This window comes from Oncorhynchus keta, chromosome 21 (genome assembly GCF_023373465.1).
Source record: "Oncorhynchus keta strain PuntledgeMale-10-30-2019 chromosome 21, Oket_V2, whole genome shotgun sequence".
Classification (NCBI taxonomy): domain Eukaryota; kingdom Metazoa; phylum Chordata; class Actinopteri; order Salmoniformes; family Salmonidae; genus Oncorhynchus; species Oncorhynchus keta.
Genome location: NC_068441.1, coordinates 5653423 through 5679582, shown reverse-complemented (window position 1 = coordinate 5679582; position 26160 = coordinate 5653423). Strand labels below are relative to the sequence as shown.

The 26160-nt window shown below is 42.5% G+C and overlaps 1 protein-coding gene across 3 annotated transcripts in view; it reads right to left on the bottom strand.

Moving 5' to 3' along the window:
- LOC118399830 (guanine nucleotide-binding protein G(i) subunit alpha-2-like) overlaps positions 1-26160 on the bottom strand; it is a 162653-nt gene that overhangs the window by 22992 nt on the left and 113501 nt on the right. For 2 of the 3 annotated variants that reach the window (XM_052473253.1, XM_052473254.1), the window contains exons 3-4: positions 12482-12623; positions 1736-1896 (exon numbers count right to left, since the gene is read on the bottom strand). In XM_052473253.1, coding sequence (XP_052329213.1) covers positions 1736-1896; positions 12482-12623 — 303 coding nt within the window. Of the gene's footprint in view, positions 1-1735; positions 1897-12481; positions 12624-12909; positions 12976-26160 lie in introns of those variants that run through there. The other variant, XM_052473255.1, reaches the window with a different exon arrangement.

The window sequence follows — 26160 nt, the reverse complement described above, 5'->3', positions numbered from 1 at the left end:
TTATAACCAGAAAGGTTAACATCAGTGTTCAAAACACTCTTTCTTAACCATGTCTCAGTAATGACCAACACATCTGGATTGGAGCTGTGAATCTACACTTTCAATTGATCAATTTGAGGTAATAAGCATAAAACCCTGGTTTTTACGAGAGTAAGTGAAGCAGATATCAGAGCACAAGTTAGAATTGGGGCTAGCAGTGCCACTTGGGGGTAGTTGTCACAGCAAACATCTGGGAAGGGGGGCAAGGGGGGGACCCCAGCCAGTGCCACCTCCCCTTTCAATGCGCTATGTGTGCGGGGGTTGCACACATTAAGAATAAACCCAGGAAAAAAACTTTATCATGGAGGTGATCATGCCCACCAGTAATAGGTACCGGTGACACCGCACCTTGTAACCCAGCTAGAAAAGGGACAGACAGCTCTGAAAAACAGACCCCATCTGTGATAACAGACAGGGCCATTCGTAATTAAATCTAACTCCCAGGAACAAAACGCGTTGAGCAGGAGACAGAAATCTCATCTTGGAGTTCATATGAACCACAGAGACTGTGTGTGGGATAAAAGCACGATTGCCAATCGCCTACCGAGTCCATGACCTATACCACTAAGTACCTCATAGGGACCAGTGAGCTAGAGGGAGGACCCAGCAATGAATCCCAGTAATAAGACACCTATGGAAAGGGGTATCCACTTGTGGTTACCGAGCACCTACTGAGCACGTTGTGCTTCCGTGGTACTGTATAGCCCACCATAGCCTGGCACTTTTATAGGCACAGACAGAGGCACTTTTGTCACAGTACTGTATGCTAGCCGACATCCACATGCAGCTTATCAGTCTTGCTACCTGGCATTATCCCCGCAGGCTAGCACTAGCCACAGTACAGTCAATTTAGAATAACTAATTGACTGAACGCTTCATATGCTAAATGAGAGAGCTACACAAACACATGGAAGCACCACTGGCAGTACGCTAGCTAACTCGCCTTGATGAGTTAGCTATACAGCGCTGATTAACTAGCCTGATCCCGTCCACATAAGAGACGATCATCGACCAAGTCTGGGAAGAGAGGTAAACGGGGCTTGACTGAGGCAGGACACAGGCGGCAGGGCACAGGCGGCAGGGAGCGCCCACCGACCTGGCCCGACCTCTCCCTTCAAGTCGCCTCCCTTAGCCAGCGACAGAGCGCACATCAACCAGGCTAAGCCAGGGAGACTTTTGCATGCCTCAGCCCGACAAGACACTTAATCCTACCAAATTCAAACTCACGAAACCGGTTATCGAGCTTTAACACACAACATCCAGAAGGATGAGCAGGCACTCCCTAAGTGGGATAGATAAGTTGGTGCAAAGCCGGATAGATTTTGTGTTCATTTTTTTGTTAAATGCGTGAAATTGTTCCGCTAAGCTCAAGGTGAAGAACATTGAAGGAATGAGTGCTTTGGCCTTGTCAGACGTGATTCTAATGTTCTTCAGTAGAGAACGCTAGCGTGCAAACTCCCCATAGCTGTGTTGTAACGAGTTGACCGACTGAAAGGGAACCACAGAGAGTTTTATATCCTCATGAAGGGATGTAGTCTAAAGTTATAGAGCGTCTTTTACTGTATCACTAACCATAGCCCAAATAAGATGGCCCTCCCATACCGCTCTTTGCTGCAGCAAACAAACAAACAAACTAACTAACACAACAAAAAAACACACAAACAGCCAAACACACACACACACTATGCCTACTCACTATGCGGCTGAGTCATTGAGCTGGTATTCTCTGGAGCGTGTGAAGCAGCTCTGCACCCCGCTGTCGGACCACAGGCGGCGGATCACTTTGGACAGGTCATCGGGCAGGATGCCCTGCTCCTCAGCAGCAGCCGACAGGGCAAAGAGCTGGCGGGCGTCATCCTGCAGGGGTGGGAGCGGACAGGAGAGGGCCATTATGGCCAGAGCTAGGAGGTTGTGGGTCAGACATACCACAGGACTACAGAATAGTCCTTGCCAGAGACATCACAGAGAGTGAGGGCTTATGTTTAAATCTCAGGAGGGAGAACCCACATTATCAACAAGCAAACACATCTGGTGTGATGAGGTAAGATCTTATCATAAATAGTTAAAGGGTCTCTCTAGTGATGATTGAGTGACTCAGATAAAGCTAATAAATATTGGTTTGTTTTGACAGGTGGCCAATGGCCCAAGGTCAATTGTGCCACAGTTTAAATATGTAGCTTTATATATTGTTGTGTCATCACTGGGGACCTGTCATAACCAGAGGCCAGGCAATCTACACTGTGTGGATAGCTAATATGGGAGATATATTAGTGTCTGTGGACAAGGTGTCTGGCTGATAAATAATGCACTGTTGTAATAAAGTGTGACAGTGGCAGCTAGTGGCAGGCAGGAGATAGATATACAGTGGGGCAAAAAAGTATTTAGTCAGCCAGCAATTGTGCAAGTTCTCCCAATTAAAAAGATGAGAGAGGCCTGTAATGTTCATCATTGGTACACTTCAACTATGACAGACAAAATGAGAAAAAAAAATCCAGAAAATCATATTGTAGGATTTTTAATGAATTTATTTGCAAATGATGGTGGAAAATAAGTATTTGGTCAATATCAAAAGTTTATCTCAATACTTTGTTATATACCCTTTGTTGGCAATGACAGAGGTCAAACGTTTTCTGTAAGTCTTCACAAGGTTCTCACACACTGTTGCTGGTATTTTGGCCCATTCCTCCATGCAGATCTCCTCTAGAGCAGTGATGTTTTGGGGCTGTTGCTGGGCAACACGGACTTTCAACTCCCTCCAAAGATTTTCTATGGGGTTGAGATCTGGATACTGGCTAGGCCACTCCAGGACCTTGAAGTGCTTCTTACGAAGCCACTCCTTTGTTGCCCGGGCGGTGTGTTTGGGATCATTGTCATGCTGAAAGACCCTGCCACGTTTCATCTTCAATGCCCTTGCTGATGGAAGGAGGTTTTCACTCAAAATCTCACGATACATGGCCCCATTCATTCTTTCCTTTACACGGATCAGTCGTCCTGGTCCCTTTGCAGAAAAACAGCCCCAAAGCATGATGTTTCCACCCCCATGCTTCACAGTAGGTATGGTGTTCTTTGGGTGCAACTCGGCATTCTTTGTCCTCCAAACAAGACGAGTTGAGTTTTTACCAAAAAGTTATATTTTGGTTTCATCTGACCATATGACATTCTTCCAATCTTCTTCTGGATCATCCAAATGCTCTCTAGAAACTTCAGACGGGCCTGGACATGTACTGGCTTAAGCAGGGGGACACGTCTGGCACTGCAGGATTTGAGTCCCTGGCAGCGTAGTGTGTTACTGATGGTAGGCTTTGTTACTTTGGTCCCAGCTCTCTGCAGGTCATTGCTCACCGTTCTTGTGATCATTTTGACCCCACGGGGTGAGATCTTGCGTGGAGTCCCAGATCGAGGGAGATTATCAGTGGTCTTGTATGTCTTCCATTTCCTAATAATTGCTCCCACAGTTGATTTCTTCAAACCAAGCTGCTTATCTATTGCAGATTCAGTCTTCCCAGCCTGATGCAGGTCTACAATTTTGTTTCTGGTGTCCTTTGACAGCTCTTTGGTCTTGGCCATAGTGGAGTTTGGAGTGTGACTGTTTGAGGTTGTGGACAGGTGTCTTTTATACTGTCAACAAGTTCAAACAGGTGCCATTAATACAGGTAACGAGTGGAGGACAGAGAAGCCTCTTAAAGAAGAAGTTACAGGTCTGTGAGAGCCAGAAATCCTGCTTGTTTGTAGGTGACCAAATATTTATTTTCCACCATAAATTGCAAATAAATTCATTAAAAATCCTACAATTTGATTTTCAGGATTGTTTCCCCCTCATTTTGTCTGTCATAGTTGAAGTGTACCTATGATGAAAATTACAGGCCTCTCTCATATTTTTAATTGGGAGAACTTGCACAATTGGTGGCTGACTAAATACTTTTTTTGCCCCACTGTATTTCCTCTGGGTTTCCTCCCACTACATTCTGTACTGTAAATAGATAGGAATTAATGGGATGATGGTGATGATGACAACAGAAGTCTGTCGCCAATGTGAAGACAAGGGGTCAAAGTCACAACATTAAATAATTCAGAGTTATGGCCACACATTTCTCTCCAAATGTCCAGCTATTGAGTGTAGAGGGCTAGCAAGTCAGTCAGCTCTTTACCCACCCAGCAACTGTGGAATCCCTACCTAGTCAGGCATTCATATCTCTATAGTGAGATGAACACCTGTCTTGGCTCAAAGAGCCAGGCACCTCCATAACCAGAGACTCAGCAGAACAGACTCATGAACACCTCCACATACTATACACTGAGACAACACCGCTCCACCCACATACACATACAGTATGCAGATCTGCTGTGTCACCTGTGTTTCCATACTAGCAAATAAGAAAAACTCAAAGTGAATAATCAATCAATTTGGTGAAGTGGAACAAAATTGCCATAGATATACAGTTCAATTGAAGACTGGGAGTGAAGCAATGTTATTACAGTAAACTAAAACTGAAACTAAAATGAAAACTGAATAGTTTTTTCATGATTAGTGAACTGAAATAAAATAATGAACAGACTTGTGTGAAAAACAAAAACTATACTGCATTATTTTCCAGAGAGTCCCGAGTTGATTATCCCTTTTATACCAAGGCTATAATTGAACACATTTCCGCAAGAAATGTCGAAACGTGTGCAACATCCACTGAAGTAGCGAGCAAGTTTACTAGCTTAGCTACAGTAGTTGCCTCGGTAACCAAACACAAAGACTTGCTAGCTTAACTAACCAAACCATCAGTCCTGGCTTGCTATTATGAAAACGAAAATTGAACAATGCCAATCATGTTTTCAATTCGACTTTGGCTTTCAAAAGCAGCTCAAACATAGAACATGTAAGAATGAACTTCATAGTCATTGAATTATACTGTGCATTATAGGGAATCATAAAACTGGTTGTTTGGATCCTGGAAGCTGATTGGACAAGCAGCGTTCCAAGCTGTGATGTATTGGCCGTCACAATTATCACTGCTCCCCTATAACAATATCACCTCTTGTATTTATCTAAACTCGCACATTATATCCCTTTACTTCCTGTCTAGCATTTAGTTTGGTACAATAAGGGGTTAATATAAGCCCCATTGTCTGCCTGATCTCTGTACCATTGACGCCTTTCTGTGTTTACAAACATTGTCGCAGGTGGGCGATGCGTGCAAATTGGTGGCAGAACAAAGTTGGGTTCAAATATTGAACCCCAGCAAAAAAAAGCCTCTATTTACATGTTTCTTATGAGTGCATTTCACACTACTTTTGGATTACAATTGAATGTTTGTGTTTTCATCACAAATCAACTGCATTATTCTTTTTAAAAAAACACTTCAAACCAGTAAAATGGCTCTTTGGCTAGCTTTTGCTACAGCCTATGTCAATGAGCGTTAGCATTATAGCTAACAACTGCTGCATCTAAAAATAGTTATTTTGCAAAGGTCACATCCAAATATAATCTTAGCGAATGTTCAGGCACGAATCAAAACGTCATTGCAAGCATATGAGAACCCCCAAAAGTTATTTTGTAATGGAGCGTAAATCTAGGCTATGTTGAATGGGCACAGATGGCGATGGCTTTCTTACGGCTGCACGCATCTGTGCATTACATCAGTGTGTCGTGTACTGGAAAAGGGTCTACACATAGAGAGTGAACAGTGCCCAGACAAGACAACATTTTCACACATCACCGTCATGGACATATCCAAGTAAATGCCGAATGAAAAAAAGCTCACCAAACAACAATGCCGCTATAGCATACTGCCATTCCAGGTTCAATGTTTGAGGTGACTGAATTAACTGAAGTTTTATTTAGCTAGCTTGCAAATGTGAAGAATGTTATCGAGCCTGCATAGCAACCATTTTGTTGGGAACGGGTGACCACTCCTTTTGCATAGCAACGATGCAAAAATGATTAACGATTGGGTCTGTAGCATGACTAAAATAACTGACAAACAGATTTTTGTCCGGACTATATCTTTTGGTGGAAGAATGAAATTGTATTAATTTACTTATCAAAATAACACTTTAATTAAAATATGTATAGTAAATCATTGTTATTTTAATATGTTGTTAACAGTATTATAAAAGCAATAAGGCATGCGAGGCAGTGCTGGGGCTCCCGAGTGTCGCAGTGGTCTAAGGCACTGCATCTCAGTGCTAGAGGCGTCACTACAGACCCAGGTTCAATTCCAGGCTGTATCACAACCGGCTGTGATTAGGAGTCCCACAGGGTGGTGCACAATTGTCCCAGCATCGTCCGGGTTAAGGTTTGGCCAGGGTAGGCCGTCATTGTAAATAAGAATTTGTTCTTAACCGACTTGCCTAGTTAAATAAAGGTTAAATAAAATTTGAATAAATAAAAGTATCATGAATACAGTCACAGGTAAATTGCGTGAGGCCGAACAACGGCATTTAAGTCGCTCTGGATAAGAGCGTCTGCTAAATGACTTAAATGTAAAATGTAATTTACTTCAGACTGTATTCATGATGCAGCACTGCCTCTTGTGTCTTATTGGGGGCAAAATCAAATTGGGTTTTCAAGCTTTTTTTCTAAGCTTCTGAATCTAGCACGTCACATTAAGAGGTAAAGGTAGACTCAGCGAGATAACGTTGCCACGAGCAGCACCACAGATATTGGGGGCGTTTGAGTGGTAAGGCTAAAGCAGCCGACAGTAGACTAGAGTCGAGGAGTGAAGTCAGGAGAGGTGCATCTGTGATACCCGAAAGTGGCAAGAAGTGACATCCCCAAAAACACCAAAACTATACAACACATTCATGGCTACTACCCTCCCATGCATAGGCTACTTTATGTCCCTAACGCTAAAACTAAAACTAAATCATATAAAAAAGTATTAGAAATGTCTTAATAAAACTTAAACTAAACTAAATGAAACTAGTAAAGTCGATCTGGAAACAAACTGAAACTAAACAAAATTTCAAATAAAATCTTAAAACTAATATAAATAAAAATTAAGACTACAGTTTAATAGCCTTGGAGTGCAGTTCACAGAAGATTTTTTGCCTGTGTTTTGGGCATCTTTCTCTGATATGAAATGGCTAAGCAAATTAAATGAAATAACACAGCATATGGAGGCAAGATCTCCTCTCTTCTGCATCCTCCCTGGGCACTGGGCTTAGGATGACTCACTGAGCCAATTCCGGGCACAAGTATATGTGTGTGTGCGTGTGTGTGTGTGTGTGTGTGTGTGTGTGTGTGTGTGTGTGTGTGTGTGTGTGTGTGTGTGTGTGTGTGTGTGTGTGTGTGTGTGTGTGTGTGTGTGTGTGTGTGTGTGTGTGTGTGTGTGTGTGTGTGTGTGTGTGCATAAGTGTGTGTGTGTCTATGCACTGTTCTCTGTGTGTTCTTGTGCATCACTGCCTATGCGTAAATGTTGTCTGTTGTCTAAATGTACTGTATGAAAGCATGTTTGTGGCAGCCGGTGCACTAATTGCCTGCATAGGAGACAGAGTAAGTATCACTAGGTCCAGCGACACACTGTATGAAGGATGGTCTGAAGACACAGAGGAGCGTACCCATCCATCCTCCCTTAAAAACCAAGACAGCCTCTCTACTCATCCCTGTTAGACCCTCCCCTCAGGCCATGTGAAGACGAGAGTACAGTTATAAAGCACATCCACGCATCCTACAGCTACAGACCCAAGACTGAAGCCCTCTAATATATACGGTCATACACTGGAGCTTGCTCTCTTTGAGGAACACACTGACAGGCTGAGCCCTCTGCATGGTACCACTAGACTGGATTTTCTCTTACTGCAGACTCATTGGTTCTGACAGGTGAGACCAGCGAAGCTGTGTGTGAGTGTGTGTGTGTGTGTGTGTATGGGTCTGTAAATAATAAGAAAGACTTGAAGATGGGTTGGGAATTAAGCCTTCCTTATCAGCCTGAGGTAGTCATCGTTTGATGTTGGTGAACAGCAAACTCCCCAAGTTTCCAGATATATCGATTAAGTAAAAAAAGATCAAACTGAAGCAAACTACTTCTATCCTGCACTGTCTGGGCTGGATGATGCATTTGCAAGTTGCAGCAGCAGGGTCATTCCACGAAATGAGGACCTTTTGCATCCCTTTGATATTTTAAGTAGACATTGTGCACAAATATTTAATTTGAAAAGCCTGTTATAGTAAATGCATTGCCCTTTAATATAGACCACACGAAAAAATATTTTTACACTACTTGGTCTAAAAAGTATGTGGACACCTGATTGCCGAAACTCTCATTTCAAAATCATGGGCATTAATATGGAGTTGGTCCCCATTTGCTGCTATAACAGCCTCCACTCTTCTGGGAAGGCTTTTCACTAGATGTTGGAACATTGCTGCGGGGTCTTGCTTCCATTTATCCACAAAAGCATTAAGGAGGTTGGGCACTGATGTTGGGCAATCAGGCCTGGCTCAAAGTCAGCATTCCAATTCGTCCATAACGTGTTTGATGGGGTTGAGGTAAAAGCTCTGTGCAGGCCAGTCAAGATCTTAAACAACGACAAAACATTTCTGTATGGACCTCACCCCTACACGGGGGTATTGTTATGCTGAAACAGAAAAATGCCTTCCCCAAACTGTTGCCACTTTCGTTGGAAGCACAAAATCATCTAGAATGTCATTGTATGCTGTAGTGTTAAGATTTCCCTTCACTGGAACTAAGGGGCCGAACCCAAATCATAAAAAACAGCCCCAGACCATTATTCCTCCTCCACCAAACTTTACAGTTGGCACTATGGATTGCACAAGGTTGCGTTCTCCTGGCATCTGCCAAACCCAGATTAGTCCGTCGGACTGCCAGATGGTGACGAGTGACTCATCACTCCAGAGTCCAATGGCAGTGAGCTTTATGCCAGCTGATGCTTGGCATTGCGCATGGTGATCTTGGGTTTGTGTGTGGCTGCTCGGCCATGGAAACCCATTTCATGAAGCTCCAGATGAACAGTCATTGTGCTGACGTTGCTTCCAGAAGCAGTTTGGAACTTGGTAATGAGTGTTACTCCTAGACGTTTCCACAGTAGCAGCACTTACAGTTGCCCGGGGCAGCTCTAGCAGGGCATTTGACAAACTGACTTGTTGGAAAGATGGCATCCTATGACAGTGGCTTGTTGAGAGTCACTGAGCTCTTCAGTACAGGCCATTCTACCGTCAATGTCTGTCTATGGAGATTGCATTGCTGTGTGCTCAATTGTATATACTTGTCAGCAACAGGTGTGGCTGAAATAGCCAAATCCACTAACATGAATTGGTGGCCACATACTTTTGGCCATGTAGTAATGTATAAATAAAGACAAAATTCAGCATTTCAGCGTCCCTCTGTGCATCCTCTGTGACTTCTGGGAGGATTTTAACCCACTTATTCCCAACATTTTCACCATCATTGTAAAGCCCTAGTTATTTTGTTGCTTTGACAAAGTCATTTCTAAAGATTATTATTTATTTCATGTGATTAGTGATTCATTTTATCAAAGTAAAAAGAACAACATGTCCCCACTTTTAAGGTCAACCCTGTTACGTGAACTGAACTCTAGTTTTAATATGGTGAAACTATTCCTTTTTATAATATTTTTTTCAAAAGAAAGATGAACATCTATTAGTCAAATCCTAATGTAAAAGCATGTGAACTGGTTCTACTCTTATTGCCAATTTATATTTATTTAACCTATTGAGATGGGAAAAATGTTTTTAAAAATATATTTTTTTACACGATTCAATATGCAACTAATTGGTGGAACCACCCAGCAGCAGTGTTGTTTTTGAGGTGCACAGTGCCGACACACTGCTAAGGAAATCTGCTTGTGAAATTTGTCCTGCCAGCAGTTTTAAATAAACCCATTCCAATAAACAGCCTAGTCCGAGTGCCACCTATTCCCTTTTCAGCACACTTCATGTTTCTTCATTACCAAGCCTGCATGGCCCTCATGGAGACAGGAAAACCCACTCACAGCCTCAAACTCCTCTCTCTCAATCACTCTCTAAACTTCCTCACGCTCTCTCTCTATCTCCCTGAGCACTGTGTGTGTGTGTGTGTGTGTGTGTGTGTGTGTGTGTGTGTGTGTGTGTGTGTGTGTGTGTGTGTGTGTGTGTGTGTGTGTGTGTGTGTGTGTGTGTGTGTGTGTGTGTGTGTGTGTGTGTGTGTGTGTGTGTGTGTGTGTGTGTGTGTACGATGCACAGGACATCCATTAATAGTTGTCCATTGTCGAGGCAATTCTAACTAATAAAAATGCTATATCAACCAAAGCAATGTTCGTAGAACGTTGAAATTTAGATTATTTGGTTGATTAGAGCAGCAGCGTTGATTTGAAATCCATTCTATTTCTTTCCTGTGGCGATTCAGTTCAATATACTTACAGTACCAGTCAAAACTTTGGGCACACCTACTCGTTCAATTTTCTTTATTTTTACTATTTTACGTTGTAGAATACTAGTGAAGACATCAAAGCTAGGAAATAACACATATGGAATCATGTAGCAAGCATTTGCTTGCTACATGATTTCATATGTTTCACCTGTAATTCATTTCCAACAAGGAGTTCCCACATATGCTGAGCACTTGTTGGCTGCTTTTCCTTCACTCTGCGGTCCAACTCATCCTAAAACCATCTCAATTAGGTTGAGGTCGGGTGATTGTGGAGGCCAGGTTATCTGATCCAGCACTCCATCACTCTCCTTTTTGGTCAAATAGCCCTTACACAGCCTGGAGGTGGGTTGGGTCATTGTCCTGTTGAAAAACAAATGATAGTCCCACTAAGTGGAAACCAGATAAGATGACCATCGCTGCAGAATGCTGTGGTAGCCATGTTGGTTCAATGTGCCTTGAATTCTAAATAAATCACAGACAGCATCACCAGAAAAGCACCCCCACACCATCACACCTCCTCCTCCATGCTTCACGGTGGGAACCACACATGCTGAGATTCACGGAGTCTCCTCTGAACAGTTGATGTTGAGATGTGTCTGTTACTTATTTGGGCTGCAATCTGAGGCGCAGTTTACTCTAATGAAGTTATCCTCTGCAGCAGAGGTAACTCTGGGTCTGACTTTCCTTTGGTGGACCTCATGAGAGACAGTTTCATCATAGCTCTTGATGATTTTTGCGACTGCACTTGAAGAAGTTCTTGACAGCTTCCGGATTGACTGACATTCATGTCTTGAAGTAATAATGGACTGTCGTTTCTCTTTGCTTAGCTGTCATAGGCTGGCTACTTTCAAGAATCTCAAATATAAAATAAATGTTGATTTGTTTAGCACTTTCTTGTTGATTCCATGTGTGTTATTTCATAGTTTTGTATTATTATTCAACAATGTAGTAAAAATGGAGAAAAACCCTTGAATGAGTAGGTGTGTTCAAACCTTTGACTGGTACTGTACCTTTGAATATGTTGATATCACAATTGAAAAGAGCAACTTTACCTAAGCAAAGTCAAGGGCCGAAAAACCGTGCCAATATATCCTCCAAACACCGGCTTTGACGGCATTATCACTTTTATACAACTGGTTAGCAACGTTTTCAAATAATGATTGATATTTGCATAACATATTTGCATAACATATTTGCGTAATTTATTCATACTATTTCATCCTTCCACATGATATAGTCCCGACACAAACAGTCGCTAACTTTTTTTGTTCTATATCTATGGACGTTCGTTCTAAATGTTCAATTGCCATACTGGCTGGCAACCTTCTTATTCATTGCTTGCTACTGTAGCTAGCCAACTACGGCTAACCTTTCAGGCACGTCAAAGAGTGCAGCCTGAATAACAGTAAAGAAGCTGCGTTTGCGTTTGTTTAAGATGTTTTCTTGTGACATTTTTTTCGATACATCCATAACATTGAGCTAATAATGCACGGCATAGAAAATGTGCTCTCTTGTCAGGACAATGTTGCTGCTGAGGAACTAGCCAACAACACAGCTAAAATAATCAATTCAAACTGAAGCTGTAAAGACTGCAAACTAGCTGAATTTGGTTTAATTTTATTTTCTTTATTTTTTTTCTCTTCAAATTAAGCACTTATTTATCTATTTCTTTATATATCTGGGATCTATACAGGATCCAGCTCCTGTGGAATCAACTCAGTCACCTGGGGAAATATTCTCATGGAAAGTTGCAAGGCCTTCGTGTGCTTATTAATGGGGGGCCAGACTGAAGGGTGGGGTATGTCAATGGCTGCATAATGGTACACACAATTTCCTATTGGCTGTTCTTTTCAAACTGTGTTAGTACATGAAATGGCTCCTTGGATCAAGCATGGGATTATGGATGATAGTGACTAACTTTCTCGTTAAGGCCCAGGACATGGTAACCCAAGAGCTCTAGTGGATGTGTAGAGGCAAAGCTGGACCTCTTCTCTAATTATCTGACTTCAGAAACAGAGGAGCCTAAAAAAACATGGCCAAATGTGTGTGTGTGTGTGTCTTACCTCTCTGGCGGCTTCTGTGTAGTCGATCTTGAGGTTGCCCATAGCCTTGATGATAGCCATGATGGACTGGATGGTGTTGCTGTAGACCACAGCTATGTACTGCTTACACTCATCTTCTGAGTAGCCATCCTCATGGATGATCCTGATCGGGAAGGAAAACAAACCTGAGCATTCTTCTGATGTCACAGAAGTCAGGAACAGTGTTGGGGGTAACGTGTTACGATGACAATGACATCAGTGGTGCTGACAGTGTGGCGTATTGACAACTCTTTAGGTGCTTCGAGGAACGTTCATGTTTGAATATCCCGTGATTTGTAAGTAGGCAAGCCATTATAAGGTAGTGCGCTGGGTTAAAACAACCCAATTTGGGTAAATATTGGACAGAACACGCGGTGGGTTATTTTGACGCAGCCTGTTGGATCACTTACTTGGGTTGTTGATGCTGCATGGTTTGTTGCGCTATGATCCACCAGGTCAGATCAGAAGACTGGAGGCGTGGCTTAGTAGGTGGCGTGGCTAAAAATGCAAAAATGTTTGCCTTGAGAGTAAATACCATTCCAGGTTCATTTGTTCTGTTGTGTCGTCAACATATGTTAAGGGTGAGCACTGATGCTTTTGTAGCCGGTCCAACTCAAGGTGTCATAAACATTGTTTTTTATAATGCACCTCCCCTCAACATTAACAATACTTTACCATGACCCTCCTCTTGTACTGTAAAACGTATTGAACACCCTCCCCCCTAATAGAATTAACTCAAAATAATGTTACCGAGGACAAATAATAATAACTTTAGAAACCCTGTGTTTATAAAATGCTGATATCGACTTTGTCACTTCAGTATGCTTTTGTGGCACAGTCGATCCCACGCAGGGCTACGGGCCAGAAGTTTGATGGTTCGCTGACACTACGACCAATGATCAGCTAGTGGGAAATCTGATATTCGACATTTTGATGCCATATTTAAAATTATATAGAATATATGCAACACATTTTCCACCAACAGGTTTCTCTGCCAATGCACCACATAACCAATTAACAAAGCATACTGACTTAGGCACTTCATTATCATGTTCAACACCACAATAATAGACAAAAATGCTGGTTGGAGGATTCCGGATATCCTGCTTATTCCACCTTGATTCCCATGAACCGAATAAAAAATACAAGTTTTCGCATCGCATTTTCAACCCTCGGCCTACTGATGGTTTTGTCCGTTTTTTTTTTTTTACATATACACTTGAAGTCGGAAGTTTACATACACTTAGGTTGGAGTCATTAAAACTTGTTTTTCAACCACTCCACAAATTTCTTGTTAACAAACTATAGTTTTGGCAAGTCGGTTAGGACATCTATTTACAGGTTTTTCTGGATCAAACGTGCCAAATAAATGGACATTTTGGATATATATGGATGGAATTAATCGAACAAAAGGACCATTTGTGATGTTTATGGGACATATTGGAGTGCCAACAGAAGAAGCTCGTCAAAGGTAAGGCATGATTTATTTGGTTATTTCTGCATTTTGTGTGTTTATGGAGGTTTATGGAAAAGCCTTTTTGAAATCTGACATGTTGGCTGGATTCACAACACGTGTAGCTTTAATTTGGTATCTTACATGTTTGATTTTTATAGGAATTTATTTGAATTTGGCGCTCTGGCTTTTGGCCAAGTGGGACGCTACCGTCCCACATATCCCAGAGAGGCTAATTGACATAATTTGAGTCAATTGAAGGTGTGCCTGTGGATGTAGGCCTACCTTCAAACTCAGTGCCTCTTTGCTTGACATCATGGAAAAATCAAAAGAAATCAGCCAAGACCTCAGAAAAAAATTGTAGACCTCCACAAGTCTGGTTAATCCTTGGGAGCAATTTCAAAACACCTGAAGGTACCACGTTCACCGGTACGCAAGTATAAACACCATGGGACCACGCAGCCGTCATACCGCTCAGGAAGGAGACAGATTGTCTCCTAGAGATGAACGTACTTTGGTGCGAAAAGTGCAAATCAATCCCAGAACAACAGAAATGGACCTTGTAAAGATGCTGGAGGAATCAGGTACAAAAGTATCTATATCCACAGTAAAACAAATCCTATATTGACATAACCTGAAAGGCTGCACAGCAAGGAAGAAGCCACTGCTCCAAAACCCCATTAAAAAAAGCCAGACTACAGTTTGCAACTGCACATGGGGAAATTGCACATTGGAGAAATGTCCTCTGGTCTGATGAAACAAAAAAAAAATGACCATCATTATGTTTGGAGGAGAAAGGGGGATGCTTGCAAGCCGAAGAACACCAACCTAACCGTGAAGCCCGGGGGTGGCAGCATCCTGTTGTGGGGGTGCTTTGTTGCAGGAGGGACTGGTGCACTTCACAAAATAGATGGCTTCATGAGGAAGCAAAATTATGTGGATATATTGAAGCAACATCTCAAGACATCAGTCAGGAAGTTAAAGCTTGGTCGCAAATGGGTCTTACAAATTTTTTATTTATTTTTTTATTTCACCTTTATTTAACCAGGTAGGCTAGTTGAGAACAAGTTCTCATTTGCAACTGCGACCTGGCCAAGATAAAGCATAGCAGTGTGAACAGACAACACAGAGTTACACATGGAGTAAACAATTAACTAGTCAATAACACAGTAGAAAAAAATGGGCAATCTATATACAATGTGTGCAAAAGGCATGAGGAGGTAGGCGAATAATACAATTTTGCAGATTAACACTGGAGTGATAAATGATCAGATGGGCATGTACAGGTAGAGATATTGGTGATATTGGTGTGCAAAAGAGCAGAAAAGTAAATAAATAAAAACAGTATAAAAACAGTATGGGAATGAGGCAGGTGAATAAGGGTGAGCTATTTACCTATAGACTATGTACAGCTGCAGCGATCGGTTAGCTGCTCGGATAGCTGATGTTTGAAGTTGGTGAGGAGATAAAGTCTCCAACTTCAGCGATTTTTGCAATTCGTTCCAGTCACAGGCAGCAGAGTACTGGAACGAAAGGCGGCCAAATGAGGTGTTGGCTTTAGGGATGATCAGTGAGATACACCTGCTGGAGCGCGTGCTACGGATGGGTGTTGCCATCGTGACCAGTGAACTGAGATAAGGCGGAGCTTTACCTAGCATGGACTTGTAAATGACCTGGAGCCAGTGGGTCTGGCGACGAATATGTAGTGAGGGCCAGCCGACTAGAGCATACAAGTCGCAGTGGTGGGTGGTATAAGGTGCTTTAGTGACAAAACGGATGGCACTGTGATAGACTGCATCCAGTTTGCTGAGTAGAGTGTTGGAAGCCATTTTGTAGATGACATCGCCGAAGTCGAGGATCGGTAGGATAGTCAGTTTTACTAGGGTAAGCTTGGCAGCGTGAGTGAAGGAGGCTTTGTTGCGGAATAGAAAGCCGACTCTGGATTTGATTTTTGATTGGAGATGTTTGATGAGTCTGGAAGGAGAGTTTGCAGTCTAGCCAGACACCTAGGTACTTATAGATGTCCACATATTCAAGGTTGGAACCATCCAGGGTGGTGATGCTAGTCGGGCATGCAGGTGCAGGCAGCGATCGGTTGAAAAGCATGCATTTGGTTTTACTCGCGTTTAAGAGCAGTTGGAGGCCACGGAAGGAGTGCTGTATGGCATTGAAGCTCGTTTGGAGGTTTGATAGCACAGTGTCCAATGACGGGCCGAAAGTATATAGAATGGTGTCGTCTGCGTAGAGGTGGATCAGGGAATCGCCCGCAGCAAGAGCAACATCATTGATATATACAGAGAAAAGAGTCGGCCCGAGAATTGAACCCTGTGGCACCCCCATAGAGACTGCCAGAGGACCGGACAGCATGCCCTCTGATTTGACACACTGAACTCTGTCTGCAAAGTAATTGGTGAACCAGGCAAGGCAGTCATCCGAAAAACCGAGGCTGTTGAGTCTGCCGATAAGAATTTGGTGATTGACAGAGTCGAAAGCCTTGGCGAGGTCGATGAAGACGGCTGCACAGTACTGTCTTTTATCGATGGCGGTTATGATATCATTTAGTACCTTGAGTGTGGCTGAGGTGCACCCGTGACCGGCTCGAAACCAGATTGCACAGCGGAGAAGGTACGGTGGGATTCGAGATGGTCAGTGACCTGTTTGTTGACTTGGCTTTCGAAGACCTTAGATAGGCAGGGCAGGATGGATATAGGTCTATAGCAGTTTGGGTCCAGGGTGTCTCCTCCTTTGAAGAGGGGGATGACTGCGGCAGCTTTCAATCCTTGGGGATCTCAGACGATATGAAAGAGAGGTTGAACAGGCTGGTGATAGGGGTTGCGACAATGGCGGCAGATAGTTTCAGAAATAGCGGGTCCAGATTGTCAAGCCCAGCTGATTTGTACGGGTCCAGGTTTTGCAGCTCTTTCAGAACATCTGCTATCTGGATTTGGGTAAAGGAGAACCTGGAGAGGCTTGGGTGAGGAACTACGGGGGCGGAGCTGTTGGCCGAGGTTGGAGTAGCCAGGCGGAAGGCATGGCCAGCCGTTGAGAAGTGCTTATTGAAGTTTTCGATAATCATGGATTTATCGGTGGAGACCGTGTTTCCTAGCCTCAGTGCAGTGGGCAGCTGAGAGGAGGTGCTCTTGTTCTCCATGGACTTCACAGTGTCCCAGAACTTTTTGGAGTTGGAGCTACAGGATGCAAACTTTTGCCTGAAGAAGCTGGCCTTAGCTTTCCTGACTGACTGCGTGTATTGGTTCCTGACTTCCCTGAACAGTTGCATATCACGGGGCTATTCGATGCTATTGCAGTCCGCCACAGGATGTTTTTGTGCTGGTCGAGGGCAGTCAGGTCTGGGGTGAACCAAGGGCTGTATCTGTTCTTGGTTCTGCATTTTTTGAACGGAGCATGCTTATCCAAAATGGTGAGGAAGTTACTTTTAAAGAATGACCAGGCATCCTCAACTGACGGGATGAGGTCAATGTCCTTCCAGGATACACGGGCCAGGTCGATTAGAAAGGCCTGCTCACAGAAGTGTTTTAGGGAGCGTTTGACAGTGATGAGGGGTGGTCGTTTGACTGCGGCTCCGTGGCGGATACAGGCGATGAGGCAGTGATCGCTGAGATCCTGGTTGAAGACAGCGGAGGTATATTTGGAGGGCCAGTTGGTCAGGATGACGTCTATGAGGGTGCCCTTGTTTACAGAGTTAGGGTTGTACCTGGTGGGTTCCTTGATGATTTGCGTGAGATTGAGGGCATCTAGCTTAGATTGTAGGACTGCCGGGGTGTTAAGCATATCCCAGTTTAGGTCACCTAACAGGACAAACTCTGAAGCTAGATGGGGGCGATCAATTCACAAATGGTGTCCAGGGCACAGCTGGGAGCTGACGGGGGTCGGTAGCAGGCGGCAACAGTGAGAGACTTGTTTCTGGAGAGAGTAATTTTCAAAATTAGTAGTTCAAACTGTTTGGGTATGGACCTGGAAAGTATGACATTACTTTGCAGGCTATCTCTGCAGTAGACTGCGACTCCGCCCCCTTTGGCAGTTCTATCTTGACGGAAGATGTTATAGTTGGGTATGGAAATCTCTGAATTTTTGGTGGCCTTCCTGAGCCAGGATTCAGACACGGCAAGGACATCAGGGTTAGCAGAGTGTGCTAAAGCAGTGAGTAAAACAAACTTAGGGAGGAGGCTTCTGATGTTGACATGCATAAAACCAAGACTTTTTCGATCACAGAAGTCAACAAATGAGGGTACCTGGGGACATGCAGGGCCTGGGTTTACCTCCACATCACCCGCGGAACAGAGAAGGAGTAGTATGAGGGTGCGGCTAAAGGCTATCAAAACTGGTCGCCTAGAGCGTTGGGGGCAGAGGATAAGAGGAGCAGGTTTCTGGGCATGGTAGAATATATTCAGGGCATAATGCGCAGACAGGGGTATGGTGGGGTGCGGGTACAGCGGAGGTAAGCCCAGGCACTGGGTGATGATGAGAGAGGTTGTATCTCTGGACATGCTGGTTGTAATGGGTGAGGTCACCGCATGTGTGGGGGTGGGACAAAGGAGGTAACAGGGGTATGCAGAGTGGATCTAGGGGCTCCATTGTGAACTAAAACAATGATAACTAACCTGAACAACAGTATACAAGGCATATTGACATTTGGGAGAGACATACAGCGAGGTATACAGTAATCACAGGTGTTGAATTGGGAAAGCTAGCTAAAAACAGTAGGCGAGGCTAATCAGCTAGCACAACAAACAGCAGGTAAAATGGCGTTGACTAGGCAACTGGGTCGACAGATAAAACAAACAAGCAGAATGGACAATGACCCCAAGCATACTGTAACGGGATTCTTCTGTTGAAGGAGAGCGGACCAAAACGCAGCGTGGTTATTGTGATACATCTTTAATAAAGATGAAAATAGAACAATATACAAAAAAAAACAAGAAACCGCAAAAAAACGAAAACAGCCCTATCTGGTGTAACAAAGACAGGAACAATCACCCACAAACTCCAACACCAAACAGGCTACCTAAATATGGTTCCCAATCAGAGACAATGACTAACACCTGCCTCTGATTGAGAACCATATCAGGCCAAACACAGAAACAGACAAACTAGACACACAACATAGAATGTCCACTCAGATCACACCCTGACCAAACAAAACATACAAACATACAAAGCAAACTATGGTCAGGGTGTGACACATACTTCAAAGTTGTGGCAAAATGACTTAAGGACAACAAAGTCAAGGTAGTGGAGTGGCCATCACAAAACCCTGACCTCAATCCCATAGAAAAATTGTGTGCAGAACAGAAAAAGTGTGTGCGAGCAAGGAGGCCTACAAACCTGACTCAGTTACACCATCTCTGACAGGAGGAATGAGCCAAAATTCACCTAGCTTATTGTGGGAAGCTTGTGGAAGGCTACCCGAAACGTTTGACCCAAGTTAAATCATTTAAATGCAATGCTACCAAATATTAATTGAGTGTATGTAAACTTCTGACCCACTGGGAATGTGATGAAAGAAATAAAAGCTGAAATAAATCATTCTCTCTTCTATTATTCTGACATTTCACATTCTTAAAATAAAGTGCTGATCCTATCTGACCTAAAACAGGGAATATTTACTAGGATTAAATGTCAGGAATTGTGAAAAACTGAGTTTAAATGTCTTAGGCTAAGGTGTATGTAAACTTACGTCTTGAATTGCTCACAACATCCCTGTTAGGGAGCAACTCTCCTTAGCCAAGATCCACCTGACAAGTGTGGCATATCAAGAAGCTAATAAAACAGCATGATAATTAAACAGGCGCACCTTGTGCTGGGGACATAAAAAGCCACTCTAAAATGTGCAGTTTTGTCACACAACACAATGCCACAGATGTCTCAAGTTTTGAAGGAGTGTGCAATTGGCATGCTGACAGCAGGAATGTCCACCAGAGCTGTTGCTACAGACTTGTTAATTTCCCTACCTAAACCACCTGCGACGTTGTTTTAGAGAATTTAGCAGTACGTTCAACTGGCCTTAGACCACGTGTATGGTATCATCTGGGTGAGCGGTTTGCTGATGTCAACATTGTGAAGAGAGTGCCCCATTGTGGCGTTGGCGTTATGGTATGGGCAGGTAAAAGCTACAGACACAATTGCATTTAATCTATGTCAATTTGAATGCAAAAAAAAAATACAGTGACGAGATCCTGAGGCCCATTGTGAGGCCCATTTTGTTTGTATCTATCTGTGACCAACAGATGCATATCTGTATTGCATATCTGTATTCCCAGTCATGTGAAATCAATTTATTAAGGCCTAAATGTCTGATTTGCTCATTTCTTATTTCCTCATTATGAACTTCAACTCAGTAAAATCAATTAAATTGTTGCACGTTGCGTTTATATTTTTGTTCAGTCTGCATTCTGAAAGTATTCAGTTCCCTTGAATTTTTCCACATTTTGTTACGTTACAGCCTTATTCTAAAATGGATCAATAGTTTTTCTCCCCCTCATAAATCTACACACACTACCCCATAATAAAGCAAAAACAGGTTTGTACAGATTTGAGCAAATGTATTAAAAATAAGAAACTGAATTATCACATTTCCATAAGTATTCAGACCCTTTACTCAGTACTTTGTTGAAGAACCTTTGGCAGTGATTACAGCCTTGAGTCTTCTTGGGTAAGACGCTACAAGCTTGGCACACCTGTATTTGGGGAGTTTCTCACATTCTTCTCTGCAGATCCTCCCAAGCTCTGTCAGGTTGGATGGGGAGCGTTGCTGCACAGCTATTTTTAGGTCTCTCTAGAGATGTTTGATTCGATTCAAGTCTAGGCTCTGGATGGGCCACTCAAGGACATTCAGAGACCCGAAGCCACTCCTGCATTGTCTTGGCTCTTTGCTTAGGGTCGTTGTCCTGTTGGAAGGTGAGCCTTCACCCCAGTCTGAAGTCCTGAGCGCTCTGGAACAGGTTTTAATCAAGGATCTCTCTGTACTCTTCTCCATTAATCTTTCCCTCGATCCTGACTAGTCTCCCAGTCCCTGCCACTGAAAAACATCTCCACAGCATGATGCTGCCACCACCACGGTTCATCGTAGGGATGGTGCCAGGTTTCCTTCAGATGTGGCGCTTGGCATTCAGGCCAAATATTTAAATCTTGGTTTCCAAAGATCTTGTTTCTCATGTTCTGAGAGTCCTTTAGGTGCCTTTTGGTAAACTCCAGCGAGCTGTCATGTGCCTTTTACTGAGGAATGGCTTCCGTCTGGCCGCTCTACCATAAAGGGCTGGTTGGTAGAGAACTGCAGAGATGGTTGTCCTTCTGGAAGGTTCTCCCATCTCCACAGAGGAACTCTGGAGCTCTGTCAGAGTGACACTAGAGTTCTTGGTTACCTCCCTGACCAAGGCACTTCTCCCCGATTGCTCAGTTTGGCCGGGCAGCTAGCTCTAGGAAGAGTCTTGGTGGTTCAAAACTTCATTTAGGAATGATTGAGGCCATTGTGTTCTTGGGGACCTTCAGTGCTGTAGAAATGTTTTGGTACCCTTCCCCAGATCTGTGCTGCGACACAATTCTGTCTCAGAGCTCTAAGGTTAGGTAGAGCTCTAAGGACAATTCCTTCGACCTCATGGCTTGTTTTTGCTCTGACATGCACTGTCAACTGTGGGACCTTATATAGACAGGTGTGTGCCTTTCCAAATCATGTCCAATCAATTGAATTTACCACAGGTGGACTCCAATCAAGTTGTAGAAACATCTCAAGGATGATCAATGGAAATGTGATGCACCTGAGTTAAACTTTAAGTCTCATAGTAAAGGGTCTTAATACATATGGAAATAAGGTATTTCAGTTTTTATATTTGTATGAATTTGCCAACATTTCTAAAACCTGTTGTCACTTTGTCATTATTGGTTATTCTGTGTAGATTGATGCGCAAAATGTTTAAATTAATCAATTTTAGAATAAGTCTGTAATATAACAAAATGTGGAAAAAATCTGAATACCTTACGAATGCACTGTATATCTGTCACGTTCGTCATAACGAGGAGACCAAGGCGCAGCGTGATAAGATATACATGCTTCTTTTAATGAAGAATAAACACTGAAGAAACTATACAAAACAACAAAACGAACGTGAAGCTATGAGACACGAGTACTGACAGGCAACTACACATAGACAATAACCCACCAAATACCCAAGAAATATGTCTACCTAAATATGGTCCCCAATCAGAGACAACGATAAACAGCTGCCTCTGATTGGGAACCAATCTAGGCAACCATAGACATATAAACACCTAGATATACACAAACACCTAGATATACACAAACCCTAGACATACAAAACCCCCTAGATAATACAAAAACTACACAAACCACCCACGTCACACCCTGACCTAAACCAAAATAATAAAGAAAACAAAGATAACTAAGGTCATGGCGTGACAATATCCACCAGCATTATAGCTAGATAGATAGATAGATAGATAGATAGATAGATAGATAGATAGATAGATAGATAGATAGATAATGTATTGTCATAAATAATTTAATTGTAAAGGTTAATAAGGATGGTGGAACCCTTCATAGAGGGTTCTAGGTAGAACTATATACAGGGGTTCTATGAAGAAGTCTACATACAGGGTTTTAGTAAGAACCCTCTGGTGGAACCCTTCATAGAGGGTTCTAGGTAGAACTATATACAGGGTTCTATGAAGAAGTCTACATACAGGGTTTTAGTAAGAACCCTCTGCAAAGGGTTCCATATGGTGACAAACCGAAGAACCCTACAGTAAATGGTTCCACAGAGCACCTTTTTTCTAAGAATGGTATAGTAAAAGTTAGCACACAGAGAAGCGTAGTGCAGAAGGAAAGTACCAAAACACCTTGATAGAGGGGAGGCGCAGGCAAGCAGATGGGGAAATTTGTCTAGTAGATATATAGTAAAACCTGCAAATAGCGAACGTAAACCAGGGTAAAACGTACTACCGTCCCCGGTGCCCAATAAAAAAACACACAACCCTCCCCAGAGAGACAAAATTAATAATTTGGATCACCCCTATCCCCCATTAAATTACACTCTGTCCCTTTGAACAGCAAAATTATTATAGATGACGTCACAGACGCCGTTGAATGTGCGCAGGGTAACCTTTTGTCTTCCATCAAAACCAATACAGGTGGTTGGTGGACAAAACAAAGCTTCTGATGAAGTGATACACACTGTCTCGACATAAAGTGCTTAACGATTTTGACGCATGCCTCGGGAGACAGTATCAAATGTAACATGACTAAGGATAGTCACCACTTTCTTATATTTAAATAATAACGTTATACATTTTCTATAAAAATATCTAATAGGCAGAAATATTGACATAACTGACATTTGCAGTGTACAAACTTGATGAACAGGAATGGCATTTACTCTCATGGGTGGACAAAAATAACTATCTGAAAGCCACGCCCCCAATAGGCCACACCAAACATGTTAATTTAACCATCGGTTTGGATTTGTATCCACTTTCATGCTGGGTTGATGCAGTAGCTGATTTTTAAAAAATAGTATGGGGGTCTCTTTCAGGTAGTTATTTTTGGCCACCTGTGAGAGTAAATCTAATTCCTATACATGAGGTTAATAATACCCTGAACAGATTACATTTACTATCACCAGTGGCCAAACATAATTATCTGAAAGCCACATCCCTACTAAGCCACACCTCCAGTCTTCTAATCTGTCCCAGTGGGGACATAGCTCAATAACCCAACTAAGTGACCCAACTGGCTGGGTCAAAATAGCCCAATGTGTGTTCTGTCCAATATTCACCCAGTGCTGGGTAGTTTTTAAACAAGCATTTTTTGGAGTGCAAGGTGCTATGTTTAGTTGCTTTAGTTTGGATATTCAGTCAATGACTGTAATGTTTAGTAGCATATTAGCTCTGTTACTCTGCAGTCCTGTGCAAATCTCCTCTGTGTGTAATACATCTAGTCTCCCCTGTGTGTTGGTATCTGATCCACTTCTCAGCTTGTCATGCACAAGGGAACGCTCTGCATGTTAAGTGTGTGTGTGTGTGTGTGTGTGTGTGTGTGTGTGTGTGTGTGTGTGTGTGTGTGTGTGTGTGTGTGTGTGTGTGTGTGTGTGTGTGTGTGTGTGTGTGTGTGTGTGTGTGTGTGTGTGTGTGTGTGTGTGTGTGTGATGCTAGGGTCCAGACTTCATCAGAATGCAGGAGGCAGTGCAGAGAGAGCACAGGAGCACCAGGACAACCGCACATGAATCCCAACGCAATATATCACCTCATAGGAAAAGTACAGGGATTTAACCCAGTTAGTTACCTATAAAATTTTGTAATTCTATTTGAAGGTGTTGGATAAAGCAACCATTTTTACTGCATTTTACTGGTCTCCCTGGCCTCCTTTTATGTTGACACATGATCTCTGTGGTAAGAGACGGAGCTAATGCTTAAAGAGCTGGGACGGCTTGTGTGTTATGAGTGTATGTCTGTCTCCCAGGTACTGATTTCCCTATGTGGCCGCGTTAGAGTAGTAACCTGGGCTTAGAGCTACAGTCTGTACTCTACTCTACACTCATGAAAAATAGATTAATCGCCTGGCTAGCACACAGGAATGTGAATAATTAAACCATTTGTGTGTGTGTGTGTCAGACATAGACATACACATGTTTTGTATACGTCATTGGTGAACGTGTCCCTGTAATTGAGTGTCGGTTTGATCAGTCATTACAGTAACCACAGGGCTAGAACTAGAGGTTGACCGATTAATCGGTATGGGAATTAGGGACGATTTCAAGTTTTGATAACAAATCGGTAATCTTCCTTTTTGGACGCAGATTTTGGCCGATTACATTGCAATCCGCGAGGAGACTGCGTGGCAGCGTTACGCGTGTGCAGCGTCAAAAGGACCTTGTGGCTGCAAGGAGCCAAGGTAAGTTGCAAGCTAGCATTAAAACTTATCTTATAAAAAACAATCAACCTTCACATAATCACTAGTTAACTACACATGGTTGATGATATTTCTAGGTTAACTAGCTTGTTCTGCGTTGCATATAATTAATGCGGTGCCTGGGAATTTATGAGTTAATCATAGCCTACTTCAACTTCGCCAAACGGGTGATAATTTAACAAAAGCGCATTCGCGAAAAAAGCACAATCGTTGCACAAATGTACCTAACCATAAACATCAACGCCTTTCTTAAAATCAATACACAGAAGTATATATCTTTAAACCTCCATATTTAGTTACAATAAATTAATGTTAGTAGGCACTATTAACTATGGAAATTGTGTCACTTTTCTTGCGTTCAGTGCAAGCAGAGTCAGGGTATATGCAACAGTTTGGGTCGCCTGGCTTGTTGCGAACTGCATGAAGACCAGTTCTTCCTAACAAAGACCGTAATTAATTTGCCAGAATTTTACATAATTATGACATAACATTGAAGGTTGTGCAATGTAACAGCAATATTTAGACTTAGGTTTGCCACCCGTTAGATAAAATATCTGCCACCCGTATTTCACTGAAAGAATAAACGTTTTGTTTTCGAAATTATAGTTTCCTGATTTGACCATATTAATGACCTAAGGCTCGTATTTCTGTGCTTATTATGTTATAATTAAGTCTATGATTTGATACTTGATAGAGCAGTCTGACTGAGTGGTGGTAGGTAGCAGCAGACTCGTAAGCATTAATTCAAACAGCACTTTCCTGCGTTTGCCAGCAGCTCTTAGCAATGCTTGAAGCACAACGCTGTTTATGACTTCAAGCCTATCAACTCCCAAGATTAGGCTGGCAATACTACAGTGCCTATAAGAACATCCAATAGTCAAAGGAAATGAAATACAAATGGTATAGAGAGATGGTCGACACGTCATAATTCCTATAATAACTACAACCTAAAACATCTTAAATGGGAATATTGAACCACCAGTTTTCATTTGTTCTTATGTTCTGATCAAGGAACTTAAACGCTTTTTTACATGACACATATTGCACTTTTACTTTCTTCTCCAACACTGTTTTTGCATTATTTAAACCAAATTGAACATATTTATTTGAGACTAAATAGATTTTATTCATGTATTATATTAAGTTAAAATAAGTGTTCATTGTTCATTCAGTATTGTTGCAACTGTCATTATATTGTCAAATATATATATACAAAACTAATAGGTCTGTGACAGTCGGAATTGTTACTGGTTGGTAGGTGATCAA